This window comes from Lepus europaeus, chromosome 4, assembly GCF_033115175.1.
Source record: "Lepus europaeus isolate LE1 chromosome 4, mLepTim1.pri, whole genome shotgun sequence".
Classification (NCBI taxonomy): domain Eukaryota; kingdom Metazoa; phylum Chordata; class Mammalia; order Lagomorpha; family Leporidae; genus Lepus; species Lepus europaeus.
In genome coordinates, this window is record NC_084830.1 from 161,382,305 (window position 1) to 161,397,866 (window position 15,562).

Sequence of the window (15,562 nt, forward strand, 5' to 3'; positions counted from 1 at the left end):
GGCGGGGCCTCGGCGGGGCGGGGCCGGGCGGGGGCGGGGCTGGCTCCGAGGAAGCGGAAACATTGACCGGGCGGGGCCCACAGGGCGCGGGGTGTCTGCGCGCTGGGCGGCCCAAGAGGACTTTACCCACGACCCCCTTCCCGAATGTCTCGCTCTGGAGTAGACATTATCCGCGACATTAACGGTCAGAGCCGGCGACAGCTCGATTTGGGGGACTCACCGGCGACCCCAACGTCCACTGTCGGGTCGGACTCCCCTGCGGCTGGGCGTCCTTTGAGACACTCCACATGCAGGGCCCGCCCCCCGCACGTGCTCAGCCGTCACTTCCGCCCCCGCTTCCGCCCAGGGAAGATGGCGGAGGAGCCGGAGGCTGTGCTGCCTCTTCCTCCGCTCGCTGCTGCTGGCGGCGAAGGACTCCCGGAGGGCTCCCCAGAAACAGCCACTCCGGAGCCCCCTTCTTCCGCTGCCGTCTCCCCGGGGACGGAAGAGCCTCCTGGCGACACCAAGAAGAAAAGTAACCTGGGGAGCTTGCTTGTGGGCAGGGAGGTGGGAGGGTTAGACGCGTGCGGCTGCGGGGTGGAGGCCGATGAAGAAGCGAAATGCAGAGGGGTCCGTTCGGGCCCGTCAGAAGGCAGGCGGTGAGCGCTCTGAGGGGGCGCCTCTCGCGGGAGCCCGCTCGGGCGCTCGGTGGCTCGGCGCCAGGCCCGGCCCGCCGGGTCTGCAGGTGCGAGCCGGCTGAGGTCTCGGCAGCTCCGCGCCCTGGCCGAGGAGCGATCGTCTGAGTAAGGATCGAAGGCGAAAAGACTTAGAATCCCCGCCTTCCACCCGTCCCCTGGGGTTGTCCCACGGTTGAGCGTAAATTCACTTCTTGCACCAAAAAGAAAAACCGAACTGGAATTTTACGCAGCGCGAGAACCGCCAAGGCGACAGTAAAGGCAGAGGCGCTGCCTGCCCTGCGAGTGTGGGCCCTCTGCAGGCGAGGTGGGCCTTCGAGAGTTCGCGTGCCCCTGCGAGCTGCGGGCGCCCTGGGGTGGGCTGTCCTGAGCGCCCTGCAGCGTGGGAGCTGCCCGCAGGAAAGACGCGAAAGCGGGCTGCAATGCCCAGGTTGCCTCGGCGCTCCGGCGGGACCCGGCCCTTCCGGCCCTGCGGACCCCCGGTCCGGCCTGGACGCTGGGGGACCCGGCCCCCTCCCGCCCTGCGGACTCTGGTGCGGCCTGGACGCGGGGGGACCCGGCCCCTAACCGCCCCGCGGACCCCCGTCGCAGCCCTGATCCTGGGGGACCCGGCCCCCTCCCGCCCCGCGGACCCCCGGTGTGGCCCTGACCCTGGGGACCCGGCCCCTCCCGCCCCGCGGACCCCCGGTGAGGCCCTGACCCTGGGGACCCGACCCCTCCCGCCCCGCGGACTCCCGTCACAGCCCTGACCCTGGGGACCCGGCCCCCTCCCGCCCTGCGGACTCCGGTGTGGCCCTGACCCTGGGGACCCGGCCCCTCCCGCCCCGCGGACCCCCGTCGCGGCCCTGATCCTGGGGGACCCGGCTCCCTCCCGCCCCGCGGACCCCCGGTGCGGCCCTGACCCTGGGGGACCCGGCCCCTCCCGCCCCGCGGACTCCCTTCATGGCCCTGACCCTGGGGACCCGGCCCCTCCCGCCCCGCGGACCCCCGGTGCGGCCCTGACCCTGGGGACCCGGCCCCTCCCGCCCCGCGGACCCCCGGTGCGGCCCTGACCCAGGGGACCCTGCCCCTCCCGCCCCGCGGACCCCCGGCCCTGACCGTGGGACCATCCCGTCCATCCCGTCCGCTCTCCCGCGGTGCACTGGGATATTTTCTGTAGACAGCCGCCGCGGTGTTTCTTCAGCAGAGCCCTGGAACTCACAGAACTTGTGGCCTGTTTTTTCTTCTAATTTACCATAAGCAGGGACGGACTTCGAATTTGCTGTTGTGGTATAAAACTTGGTTTCTGTCGAGGAAGAAAGGATTTTGAAGCAGGCTGGGTTCTCCCCAGGGGCAGGCAGGGTGACCAGGGGTGACCTAGCAGCCGCCCGCGGGTAGCAGCTCGGAGAGCTGAGTAGCTGGTGCTGACCGTCCCTGGGGCTGTGCAGTCTGGCTGCTGGAGGAGTGAGCGCCTGTGGAGTAAGAGCGGCTGTGGTGCAGCAGGACCCTTCTGGGGTCTTGCTCCTGCTGTGCAGCTCCTAATCTGTGCAGCTCCTCCCCTCCTGGGAATGCCTGGGGCAGAGCAGGCAGGGGCAGGGCGTGTGGGGTTGGCTAACAGAGTCCCCTCTGCTGTCTCCAGGGCCTCCCTCTTCCCCAGGTGACTAAAGCTGGGGTCAGTAAGTAGCTCTGGAGCTGAAGGATAAGTGGGAAGAAACCAGTGCCCTGGGTGCTTGGCAGGTGTAAACTCGAATAAATTGAGTTCTGACTCATGACATCTCAGCTTTGAATACCAGAGCAGCAAGGCTGTTAATAGGATGGAGCTGACTCAGGGGGCAGCAGAACACGGGTTTCTATTTCAGTGTTTTGCATTTCGTTGTTGATTCCCCTTTTTATTGTCCTTATTTAAGGAGAGTAACTTTCTTCATGAGACAGATTCCTGGTCTTTGGGTTTGTGTTATCTGTACCTTGGATCTTTGAAATCTTGTGATTTCTCAGACTTATTTCTGGTTCCTCGTTGTGTTTTATTTTCAGTAACTTACTGTTTTCTTTTATTTAAAAGTTTACAGCAGAAGGCTTGATAGTTAGGAAAGATGTAAATAAAACCAAATAATGTTTGCCTGTAATGTCACTTTAGATACAATGGTTTTATATGTGGTTGTGAGTTTTGTGCTAGATTCAGGTCTAAGCATGTATTAACTCATTTAATCCTCACAACAGCCCATGAGGTAGGTGCCATTATCAAATGGAGAAACTGGCCTGGAGAGAGTAAAAGGTTAGGCCTGATAACATGTATCACAAAGGGCACAGTCAGGATTTATAGATGTATTTTATTATTTATTTGAAAGGCAGTTACGCAGAGAGAAAGGGAGAGAGAGGGCATGAACAAATGAGCAGCCAGAATTTAAACTGTCATAGTGTTTATCTTATTTAATCCTTATTGGGTATTTACATTTACCAAGTCTGTTTTTCCTAATTATAAAAAAAAAAAAATACATACCCTTCAGTGAAGGTAAACTCCTCCTAAGTGAATCTTCGTGCATCTTAGGTTTTCTTAGACTACGCTCCTGGAAGTCTTATTGGTTCAGAGTGTATCTTCAGATATTGGCACAGGTATTGGTGTGTGCTTTCCAGAAAGGGCGCCATTGTGTGTTCTCAGTGGCAGTATCGTCTGAACTATTCTATGTCTTTACCGGTTTGGTAGGTGAAAAAAAGCCATGATGTTATTTGACAGGACTGTTACCATGAATATGAATGCTGCTTCGTGTTTTTATTGACTGTGTTTATGGAATCAGCTGTTACGTCAGTGCATTTTAAGGATTGTCCCCATGGGGGACAACTTTGGTAGGGTCTGGGGAAGAAGTGGTGATAAAGAATATTAATATTTACATCTGTAAAATTTTTATCATAAATATGTAACATAGATAGGTTTATGCTTATGTAGTCCTTTTTATTAGACTCTCTTTAGATGTTTCAGTGTAATTGTGAGTAATTGTTTTTCTTTTTACCTTCACAGTTGACATCCTGCTGAAGGCTGTGGGAGATACCCCTATTATGAAAACCAAGAAATGGGCTGTAGAGCGAACAAGAACCATCCAAGGACTCATTGATTTCATCAAAAAGTTCCTTAAGCTTATGGCCTCAGAACAGTTGGTATGAAACCAGCAGGCACTGTTTTCCTCCAGAAGTTTTCTTTAGTTCTTAGACAGCAGAGACAAACCTGCTACATGTACAGATGCATATGGAGCCATGAGTGTTACTTTTGTTGAGCTCTTTTATCTCTTTTAGTGGTGGGAGTAATGTGCTTTATGGAAGGATTTTCTGGGGAAAGGTTTTTACTTTATTTCATTCCACTGTTGACTTTTTTCCATTTCTTCTTGAGATGAGCAGTATGTCTTTGCTATGTATTATGGTAGAGCTAAGCGATGAAGTTATTTTGTATTGTAGCATACATTAAGCATTTTGTGGTGTATTAAGCTGTATTTATGGTGAGGTAGGGAACCAGAAAGAGAACACCCTCATCTGCTGGTTCACACCTCAGCTGCTTGCATGTGCTGAGGCTGGGCCTTGCAGAGACCGGGACCTCAGGCGGCGTCTCAGGTGGCAGGAACCCAGTCCTTGAGCTGTCTCCAGGGGCGCACGTGAGCAGGAAGCAGAATCAGAAGCAGAGCTGGGACTGGAACCCGGCACTGCACTACGGGATTGAGGGCATGCCATACCAGTCACTTCAATTTGTTATTTGACTAGGAAATGAAAATGTCTCCATGTCCCATCATGCATCCTTTTTAGCAATGGGGACATATTCTGCAAAAAGTATGAGTGGGTGATCCTGTTGTCACGAGGACATTATAGAGTGTGCATATACAGACCAAGACAGCTGTAACACCACTAGGCAGTGTAATCTTACAGAACCACCGTTTCCCAGGGGGTTCTTTGTTGAGGAAGCACCATCATGTGATACATGACTGTGTTTGGTATTTTGGCAACAGTTAAATTGAAACTGTGTGTGAGATACCTTTGTCTTCAGACAGATGGCAGCCTTGCACAGTATTGCTATAGATAGCATATGAGTGGCTAGGCAATTGAAGAACCAAAAAGTATTTTAAAAATACAAATAAATTTTTTTTTGACAGGCAGAGTGGATAGTGAGAGAGAGAGACAGAGAGAAAGGTCTTCCTTTTTGCCATTGGTTCACCCTCCAATGGCCGCTGTGGCCGGCGCGTTGCGCTGATCCGAAGCCAGGAGCCAGGTGCTTCTCCTGGTCTCCCATGCGGGTGCAGGGCCCAAGGACTTGGGCCATCCTTCACTGCACTCCCGGGCCACGGCAGAGAGCTGGCCTGGAAGAGGGGCAACCGGGATAGAATCCGGCGCCCCAACCGGGACTAGAACCCGGTGTGCCGGCGCCGCAAGGCGGAGGATTAGCCTGTCGAGCCACGGCGCCGGCCTAAAAATACAAATAAATTTGTATGTGTAACCATGAGAGGGATGTATTTGCTGGTGAACACAGCAGTAGTGGGTTAAAATGAGCATGCCAGGTATTAATGCTGAAAGCGTTTGAAGTCTATCTTGTCAGTGAGAAGCAAGGAGCTGACTCCGATGGAAGAGTTTGGCTATCAGTGGCTGTCTCAGCAGGAACATCGGTGGAAAAGTAAATGCAAGGTGGGTTGGGCACTAGAGCTAGAGGCAGGAATAGCATGAAGCAGCAGGCCTGCAGGGAAGGTCGTTCTGGTAAACTTTGGGAATATTTGTGTTTTAGATGTGAGCATCTCCCTTGTGATGTTCAGTGAATGTCATGTAGAGTTAATTACAGGGGACTGTCAGCTGAGCAGCAGATCTTGGCGTCATCGACACGCGTGAGGCAGCTCAGCCCTCAGTAGCTGAGGACTTTCTCTGCAGTGCCGGCTGATGAGAGGGGAGAGAAGGGAGCCGTGGCTGTGTCACTGTAGTGAAGATGAAGCACAAGGAGTGAGGGAGGAAAGTGGAGGAGGAAGGGATGTCGGGGCCGGTGTTGTGAGAAATGGGATTCTTGTGCTTTGAAATAAACCATAATAAAGTTGATGATCCTTTCCCACATAAAAGCAGTAGGAAGCAAAAAAAGACTTACATCACTTTCCTAGATGAAGCTAGAGCTCACATCTTCTTTTGTCTAGCTCTTCCCACATTATTTTAGCAAAGTGGATGTTACGGAAACGTATTACTAAGAATTCAGGGAAAATACTGGTGTCAGAAGGTGTCGTTGACTCTTGAATTTGCAAAAAAAAAAAAAAAAAAAACCTCATCCACTGGATAGCAAGACCAGAGACCCGTGGTTGGTATTGATGAGCCTTACAGAATTGGGCGGCAAGGTCTTCGAAACACCACAGTTGGTGAGGACAGCCGCCCACCGCTGCAGGACAGCCCAGGTGTTGGGTCAGTGCTAGCAGCAGCAGCAGGCCACAGAGTTGGCATCTGACAGCACTGGGGAGTGGAGAACCTCAGATGAGCTCCCAGGTCCTCACCGCACAGCACGGTGGTGGCCCCACGGAAGGATGGCAGCTGGAGCTGGCAGGGTTTTTGTCCTCGGGCGGCTCAAGGGCGTACTCTGGCACGCGGGGCCTGAGCAGTTCCAGCAGCCTAACCCTGAGAGCTTTCAGAATACACTCAGTAGGGTTAAGAGGGCCTCGTACTGAAGAGAACCTGGGAAATTATATCAGAATTGAATGGGGTAGGGACGCAAGGTAGGAGGGGGAAAGAAGGACCCGATGGCCGGAGCTGTAGCAGAGCCTGTATATTCCTGATCACTACTCAAGAAAACAGCAGGAGCAGCTCTGTTAGGTCAGAAAAGCCAGCCTAACCCACCTCATTGTTAGAGTTGAGGGGAACATCAAGGTCAAATAACATACTCTGTTAATGTTACAGGAAAAAAGAACAAGACCAGAATGAGCAGTTTTTTAAAGAGTTACAGAGACAGATCTTCCATCTGTTGATTCACTCCTCAAATGGCTGCAATGGGCAGGCCAAAGCCAGGAGCTTCTGCCAGGTCTTCCATGTGGGTTCAGGGGCCTGGGGGTTTGGGGGCATCTTCTGCTGCTTTCCCAGGCACGTTAGCAGGAGCTGGATTGGAAGTGGAGGAGCTGGGGTTGGAACTGGCACCTAGATGGGATGTGAGCATTGCAGGCGGCAGCTTGACCCACTACGCCACGATGCTGGCCCCCAAAACCAACTTTAATCAGGGCACAAGCTCTTGGCGATGTGCAGGAGCTCGGAGAATTTGATTCCCAGGGCTCCGTTGTGGGAAATCTGCTAGAGAAGGAGCAAGCACAGGTGGTGACTCAGAGGCAGAGGGGAGCCGTTACAGCTAGGACTCCTGCTCCTGTGCTGGTTGGGAAGTTTCTGTCCAGATAACTTAGTTGGGTTAACCCGGGGAACTGCATCTACTTTAAAGTAACAAAACTGCTGGTTCCTTCGGTGGAACACAGATCATAATAACGTGCCGTCTGTGTGGAGCTTTGTAGTGTACAGCACAGTTCCAGCTCAGACTAGCTGGTGCTGAGTGGCGTATTTTTTTTGGCGGGGGGAGGATGGCTGAGAGAACTACTGGGTCACTTCCCCAATACCCACAGCACAACAGCCAGGGTAGGGCCATCCCAATTCCAGGATCTCCAAACTCAGAGTCCCCCATGTTGGTGGCAGGGACCTTAGTGTTTGAACAATCACCTGCTGTCTCAAGGTTTGCATTGGCAGGAAGTGGAAGGTGGAGCAGGGACTTCTAAACCAGGGAGGTAGGCATCGCAGGCGGCAGCTTTGCTCTTTATTACCATTGTTACAGTCACTCTGGTTGCTGACTTGGTTACGAAGCCACATGGAGTTCCATGGTGTTCTCCATCTGCTTTAGTCCACATGGACCCTGTGCAGCTTCTTCATCTCCTGAGCACGGTTCTCTTCTTGTGTTTATGAGCCGGTGCCTCCTCCAGGAAGCCTTCCCTGTGCTTTCTGCTAGGCTCTACTGATGCCACATCTCTGCCCTGTGCCTTGTTAGGTGCGTTCTTCATATCCACCCCTTACCTCTCTGTTTGTCTTCCTTTCTGGTAAGTCAGAAGTTTGTTGAGGGCTGGGATCATAGTGATCCATTGCCCTGCCGTGTGCAGTTCTCACCACATCATAGGCGCTTACTTTGCTGAAGTGAAAACTGTCCCTGGAAGCCATTTTTCTTAGTGAAAAGGTACCAGAAGACAGCGGATGGAAGACCCCCCCTCTGCTTCTGCCTCTGTAAATCTACTTTCAAATAAATAAATCTTACAAAAAAGAACAAGGAACCAAAAGAATAACATCTGTGTTCACTCATTAACTGTCAGTAGTGATGCACAAATTTATCTGTATTGTAGGAAAGCCATAGTAAGGTATACTGTTGCTACTTCCTGTTAAGTTTCTGTAAATTTTATGTTAGAACTTAATCTTAGTCGTGAATTGATAATTAAGCATAAAATATTCAATAATTATCTATTGAGTATATACATCAGGCACCATTTCTTCATTTGTATAGTTTCATTTTATCTTTCCTAGTGATTACAAGAGGTGTAAGTAGTAGTAATTGGCCATATCTGTCAGTCAACTGTTGTGGTACTGTTTCCTTCTTTTTTTGCTCTATGTTAAACCAGGAGATACAGCTAGATGGGTAGAGAGGTTTTTTGTTTTTTGTTTTTTCTTATTATTTAAGAGATGGAGGGACAGATCTTCCATCCACTGATTCACTCCCCAAGTAGCCAGGGCCAAGCCAGGCTGCAGCCAGGAGCTCAGGTCTCCCAGAAGGGCTGGGGGACTCAGATGCTTGAGCCACCAGCTGCACCTCCCAGGCACCTCAGCATGGGATGCCAGCATCCTGGGCGGCACTTCAGCCCACCGTATTGCAGTCCCTCGACCCAGCACATTTAGTCTCAGAGGTTGATTACAGGTATAAAAGGGAAAGTGAACATGTTCCCTGCAAATAAAGCTTTGTTTTCCAAAATGAAAATCTAGAGCCAAGTGGACGCTTTTTGTTTTAGTGTCTTCTGGAATTTTAAATAATAGGCGTATTTTAGTAGAAAGCTGCTAAGCTGAAACGTTGAGCAGCAGTTAAAGAACAAGGTTGAGGTTGTGAGGACCCTAGGCTTCAGGTGCGTTACCATCTCCTCCTTCATTTGCCTGCAAGTGATGAGGGCTGGAGTAGCACCCAGCCTGAAAGGGCCTTGGAGGTTCAGACAGTGAGGTGTGTGTGTCATAAACTACCCAGGGAAAAGGTGCTCATTCTCTTTTTTTATGCTTTTTGTTGGTTTTTGGCTGCGTGTGAAATTTTGTTAGAAGAAATTCTGTCTCTAATTATTGGTCAGAACATTCTTTTGTAATTTATTAAATAACCTCCAAAAGGCGCTTGAAAAAAATTATAAAATGTTGGGAATAAAAATTCTATTATTGCTCTTGAGGAAAGAAATTGTTGGAGGAAATTAAGAGTTTTGGGAGACTTCCTTCAGTCTGAAAACGGTTGAAGACAGCTGGCTGATTGAAACCCAGAAAATGCAGCTTTGTCAAGACGGCATTACAAATAAGTCTCTCTTTTTTCTTTTTTGTAGTTTATTTATGTGAACCAGTCCTTTGCTCCTTCCCCAGACCAAGAAGTTGGAACTCTGTATGAGGTAAACAGTTACTGTGTCTGTCTGAGTCGGGGTGTGCAACCAGTGCTGTGTGGGTACTGCAGCTAGTGAGCGGTGTGAAGTCGAGTCTCGAGTAACCGGCATGCCATTCATTACCAAGGAAGGAAGAGGGGACTTGTTCTCCGTTCTCTCGACACCTTGTACATACCAGGATCTTAGTAAATTATACAGTGATGGAAGATTCAAGGAATGAATTATTCTTCAGAGCCACATTTCTTCTTGGAAAGTAGGATGTCCTTTTTCTCCATCTGGTCTCTTCCACGGTGTTCACATAACCCATAGTCCAGATCTGCCTCAAATGAGCGAAGTGTCTAAGAACAGTTTTGTCCCTCAGCTGTGGAATTTAATGGTAGTCATTAGAATGTAAAAGCACCACTACCAGAACCAAATAAAAATGTATACATTATGGTCACGTATCGGGAAGTTAGGGTGAAAGTGTGGCTCTCAGAGGGCGGTGAGCAAGGAGGTCCTGGTTCCGCTGGCACCCTCCTTTTCTTGCGGGGCCGGGCCTGAGATCCGCTCCCCACCGTGTGCAGAAAAGGGCTCCAGTCCCCTTGGCGACACGTCTTCCGTGCCAGCTGCTTCCCATTCGCCAGTTCTGTCCTCGAGCAGTGAGACAGGGCAAAAAAAAGGATTACTAAATTCTGTAAACCAGTTCCTACAGGTTTGCATTAAATATTACCGTAATTAGATGTTTCTGATATGAAGAGGCATCTTTTGGAAGTAGTAGTCTCGTAACACAGGTAGCATCCATATGTGGATATTTAGGGTACTCATAATTTTTTTTGTTTCAACCCATAACAACAGTTGAGCTTGATTTGTTCTTTTTTTATTTGTCTTTTTTCTTTTTGTAGTGTTTCGGCAGTGATGGCAAACTGGTCCTGCATTACTGCAAGTCGCAGGCGTGGGGATGAACCACAGCGGGAAACAGCTTACTACGTAAAGGGACTTCGCGCAGGGGAATCGGCTCTGTGGCCTGCCCAGCATGCCTCTCCTGGGACCCTAGTTTAAGCATAAAAAGGGCCGTAGATTGGGTGGACTCAGGAAGATGTGACCAGGGTGATGCACTGACCATCCTAAAAGACTGACAAGAGTGTGCCCCTTGCTCCACCCATCACGACTGTTGTGGCTTCTGATCTGCCTTCAACGTAGAAAAGGAGATTAAGATGTTGCAAGGTTCTTCATTGCTGTGTCTCGAGTGACTGAAATTGTCCCCTTGGAGAAAGGCCCTGCTGGTTTTTTCGTAGTAAGTTCATTTCCTAGGGAATTGCTTTCTCTCATTATTCAGGAAACCTCAGTTTGGGGTGGAATGTTAACTTTTTTATGTCTACCATGTTATTTGCTCAACAGCTTCATTGACCTGCTGGTGGAATACCTTCCATAGTCCAGCAGGGGGCAGCCCGGCTGGCAGAAAAGGTTTGGCAGTGTGGGTTCACATCTTTGCCAGGTGGTGACAGAGGACAGGGTGGTTCTTGCTAAGTTCTAGCAAACAGCTAGCTAGGGGAACAGGCACGTTGACTGGAAGACTGTTTGAGGGAATATGCAAAATGTACTTATTATATTAGGAAACAGGAATTCTGTGAATTCTGGACTGAGTCACCCAAGTGCTGTCAGTCCTGTCTGAGTGGTTCCTGGGTCCCTGTGGTATAACTGCAGCATTGACTCGGACTGTGTCTTTATGCAGCAGTCAGAGCACCCTTGAGTGTTTCCAAGTGCGTTTTCCACATTGAAAGCCCTGGAAGAATAATTGGACCTTAGCTTCCTGTCACCCCTAGAGCACTGCTTTTACTGATACTATCAACTGGTAATGGCTCCATGTGAGAGTTCATCTTTTTCTGTTGTGTTTGTTGTATTTTTTGTAAAGCATTCTTGGAAATTGAATGCAGTGTTCAAGTGGGATCTTAATGTGCTGGAATCCCAAGTATCTTTTTCAAAGGCAGTGGTAGGCATGATGGGATTTTCAGTTCCAGAGCGCCATCCTGGCTGTAGTTCAGCCTCACATTAGCACCAGAGGCATGCGATGCACAGTGCCCTTTGTGGTGATCACTGTGGAGTTCTTGTCTGCCCCAGACCGTAAATTCTTGGTTCCTTATATACCAGTGTCTCTCTATGGTAAATTCATACAGCCGGTGGTCAGAGTGGGATAATACTGACACGCAGAATGTGCAAAGTTACGAGATTAGGAAACAGATTTGTATATATGTAAGTTGAAAGAAAACCTGGAAAATGTATCTTGAAGTCAAGTAAGTTGGATATAGGAGGAATCCGTTCCCTACTTTTTGTCGACTTAGAGTTTACTGAAGGAGGTGAATTTATTATATGCATAGATATTTAAGAAACAGCAAAAGTTTGTTGAGTTTGTATGTTTGCTGCCGGTGTGAAATAGAATATGATGATAGAATACTTACTACCTCAACAACCAGAAATCTTGAGTTTGAAATTTTAACATCAATTTAATTATTCTATTTGACCAAAATAGCTTGTTAACTTATTAAAGCTAAGATTAGTGGGCTGGTGCCATGGCACAGTAGGTTAATCCTCCGCCTGTGGCATCGGCATCTCATATGGTCACCGGTTCTAGTCCCGGCTGCTCCACTTCCAGTCCAGTTCTTTACTATGGCCTGGGAAAGCAGTGGAAGATGGCCCAAGCCCGTGGGCCCCTGTACCTACGTGGGAGACCAGGAGGAAGCTCCTGGCTCTTAGCTTTGGATCAACGTAGCTCTGGCTGTTGCAGCCATCTGGGGAGTGAACCAGCGGATGGAAGACCTCTGTCACTCTTTTTCTCCTCTCTGTGTAACTCTGACTTTCAAATAAATAAATAAATCTTTAAAAATATATATTATGCTTTCATCTTTTAAAATATGCCAAGGACTTAAATGAGTTCCACATGTCTAGGGCATAAGGTAAGTTAAGAAAGTTTTATCTGTATCAAAATAAGATTGCATATATCCTGGAATCTCTGATTTCTACAAGTTTTGACCCTAAAAGAAACCTGTGGTATCATCACCTTCTGTAATCAAGTGAGAAAACTAGAAGTTCGTAATATGCCTCAGATTAAATAACATTTGTCAGTTCGGTTATGTATCACCCAAAGTTGGGAAGGCTTTAGGTGTTAAAGGAATATGAAAAGGAAGATTACCTGCCATGCAGCTTTCGCTTCATTTTCTGGGAGTTAAGGTGTGCTGGACAAGCTCCTGGCACTTGGAAGTCAGGTGTCAGCCACTAATGGAAAGTATTCAGAAATCAGCCAGTTTAGTCTTATTTCTGGGTACATAATGTGTATCTGTGAGTACCTGTGATCAGTAATGTTACTTTTGTGGAGTGAATGAATTAAATACAATTGGCAAAGTGTAAAGGAAAATGTGTAATTTATTTACTTATTTGAGAAGCAGAGAGCTTCCATCTGCTGGTTCACTCAGAATGCGCACAGCACCTAGGGCTGGGAACTCAGTCTTGGTCTCCGGTGTGGGTCGCAGAGGCCCAACTACTTGAGCGTCACTTGTGCCTCCCAGTGTGCACATTAGTAGGAAGCAGAAATCAGCAGAGCCAGGACTTAAGCCAGACACTGGCATAGGGGATGCAAGCCTCCCAGCCTGCATGTAGCTGCTGGGCCAAACACACTTCCTAATTCAAGTGTTTGTACGACAGAAGGTAGTAGAAAATGTTAGCAATGGATGAAGGATGCCTTCTGTGTTGAGAAAGCACAATTCAAAAAACAAGTGGCCAAGAATGCATGAAAAACCCTGTTATTAAGAAACAAAAACCCTGGCCGGTGCCGTGGCTTAACAGGCTAATCCTCCGCCTTGCGGTGCCGGCACACCAGGTTCTAGTTCCGGTTGGGGCACTGGATTCTATCCCAATTGCCCCTCTGCTATGGCCCGGGAAGGCAGTGGAGGATGGCCCAAGTGCTTGGGCCCTGCACCCGCATAAAAGACAGGAGAAGCACCTGGCTCCTGGCTTTGGATCAGCGCGATGTGCCGGCCGCAGCGGCCATTGGAGGGTGAACCAACAGCAAAAAGGAAGAACTTTCTCTCTCTCTCTCTCTCTCTCTCTCTCTCTCTCTCTCTCTCTCACTATCCACTCTGCCTGTCAAAAGAAAAGAAAAGAAACAAAAACCCTATGGTTATAATCTATCATTAATGATAAAAGTATAAGTCTTGCGCTTGGCCAGGTTGTGGAGAAATAAGCCCTGGTGTATTGGTGAACGGTGCACGAACCGGGTGCAGCTGGACATTATCCAGCACAAACTCGAAACAGTGCAAAGTCCACTTGTTCATTGACGTAGGAGAGCCCTCTGGCCCTCTGTGTGCTCGAGCTGATGTAAGACCGCTAAAACCCCTGTTCCTGGGACACTCATTCTGGTTGGGAGGAGGGGGCAGGGTCTCAAGTCCGAATTTATATCTTGAGCTTTTAGAGTTGAATTTTGAGTCTGAATCCCAAGTGAGAAGAATTCCAATGAGTCACCTCCCATAGATCCTTTATATCATCACAGCAAATACAAGTCTTCAGAAATCTTGTGGGAAATGTGTGATAGGAAAAAGCTGGCTGGATTTCAAGTTTTTTACACCAGAACCATTCCGTTTCCCCCTGAACTCCCTGAAGTCCCCTCGTAGCACGTACGACAGGTGATTGACTTCCGATAGCCCCGAGGGGCCGATCCGTTGTGAGATGACTCGTTTTCATACAGAACTGCCTTACAGGGCATCAAAACCTGCCTGCCTGTTCATTCCAGCCCTCTGTTCCCAGTTAGAGAACCTAGATGTGCAAAAGCTCATCTCCCGATTTCCACTGCAGTGTTCCCAGAGTCCTCCAAATAGCAAACGCACGCTCGCAGCTGATGAGACTTCTTGACTCCTGTCCTGGGCTGCTCCAGTCTATCAGCAAATCCTGACGGCTTCACCTTCGGAACGTTCAGAATCCCAACTGTGTGTTACGGTTTTTAGCTCCTTGGCCAAAGCCATTTGTGTTCTTCCCCTCGAGTTGTATTAGCTGATTGGTGTTCCGTGGACATTGGTGTGGCCCACCCTCCTTCCACTAAATGTAAGCCACAAGAACAGTGACTTAGGTGAGCAGTGCTCTTGAACAGGTGTCAGGTGGTTGGGCAGGTCGGTGTACATGGTTAGTCTCTCCAGACCTCTAATGAGTCTAGTTCCTTTTTCTAGATGTCTGCCCCCATACCAGTGGCTGGCCGTCCATCTCGCAAGATTTACCTATTTGAAAGGCAGAGTTAAAGGGAGAGAGCGAGCTTTCATCCTCTGGTTCACTCCCCATCTGACCACAATGGCCAAGGCTAGGCCAGCCCAAAGTCTCCCATGTGGGTGCAGGGGCCCAAGTAGTCCAGCCATCCTCTGCTGTTTTCCCAGGCATATCAGCAGGGAGCTGGGTTGGAAATGGAGCAGCCAGGACTCAATCCAGCACCCATATGGGATGCCTGTGTTGCACACACTGGCTCCCATACCAATGTCTCTTTAACGCTTTGGTCATATCCCAGAGCATTTCAGAATGTAGAACTACTCAGTACATCTTGGCATTCTACTTAAGAAATAGAGCCTATAATGCCAGTGACAGGGGAGGTTACACTGGCAAATTGGGGGAGAATTCTGGCATCAGTCTGCTAAACGAGCTCTGAACCTCAGGACCCTACAGAAAGTCTGGCAAGTGAAGTGCTCGAGTCACCAGTCTGCTTCCCGCGCGCACTCAGGTATTTCTTGAGTAGCTACCCTGCACAAAGTACTAATGAGGATATAAAGATAAGACCCAGAGTCTGCGCTAAAGGTTCACGGGCCCTAAGAGTGATGAATGTCAGGCTCCAGCTGTCAATGCAGAGAAGAAATTGCCCATCTGAGAGGAGGGCAGGCGCTAGACTTTAACATTGAACATGCTGAAATGGCCTTGTAGGATACAGGCAGAAGGAAAGGAAGGGAATTGATCCAAAGGGTCTGTATTGGGGGAGCTGGAACCATGGAACCAACTTCTGGAGGCTGGCACAGGAATCCAGCCGAAAGGAAACAGACTGAAGGAGAGCAGCAAGCACTGCACGGAGGTGAATCCTAAGAGCTGTGGAGACAGAGAAGCTGCAGACAGGACCAGTGGTGCTGGCGAGGCTGCAGAGAGCCCGGGCGCCTGGCTGCACAGGTGGAACCTCTTGACAGGAGTTGCAAACACTGAAGTGGCAGAGGGTGTCAGACTGCACCGAGCTGTGAGAATGGGGAGGCGCCAGGTGGAGGCCGACACTGCCCGCGGGGG

General features: G+C 49.6%; 1 protein-coding gene and 1 non-coding gene across 3 annotated transcripts; both read left to right on the top strand.

Annotated features, from left to right (window-relative positions):
* The first annotated feature begins 317 nt into the window (after positions 1 to 317).
* On the top strand, positions 318 to 10,500 carry ATG12 (autophagy related 12). Of its 2 annotated transcripts, XM_062189289.1 has the most exons (4): positions 318 to 514; positions 3,667 to 3,803; positions 9,236 to 9,298; positions 10,171 to 10,500. In XM_062189289.1, exons 1-4 carry the CDS (start codon positions 352 to 354, stop codon positions 10,228 to 10,230), a joined length of 423 nt encoding a protein of 140 aa, XP_062045273.1. In that variant the 5' UTR covers positions 318 to 351; the 3' UTR covers positions 10,231 to 10,500. The 2 variants fall into 2 exon arrangements, with proteins under 2 accessions (XP_062045273.1, XP_062045274.1); XM_062189290.1 differs by lacking the exons at positions 3,667 to 3,803; positions 10,171 to 10,500 and having other exon boundaries at positions 338 to 514; positions 9,236 to 9,297.
* On the top strand, positions 9,802 to 9,938 carry LOC133758955 (small nucleolar RNA SNORA57). The gene has a single exon (XR_009865852.1). It is a non-coding gene; the product is annotated as a small nucleolar RNA SNORA57 (small nucleolar RNA).
* Positions 10,501 to 15,562: the final 5,062 nt, after the last annotated feature.

Bases quoted from the DNA above. Each gene is read 5' to 3' on its own strand.
- ATG12 (XM_062189289.1), top strand. From the start codon at position 352: ATGGCGGAGGAGCCGGAGGCTGTGCTGCCTCTTCCTCCGCTCGCTGCT. The intron at 3,804-9,235 runs GTATGAAACCAG...TCTTTTTTGTAG, and splicing joins TTATGGCCTCAGAACAGTTG to TTTATTTATGTGAACCAGTC. The intron at 9,299-10,170 runs GTAAACAGTTAC...TTCTTTTTGTAG, and splicing joins AAGTTGGAACTCTGTATGAG to TGTTTCGGCAGTGATGGCAA.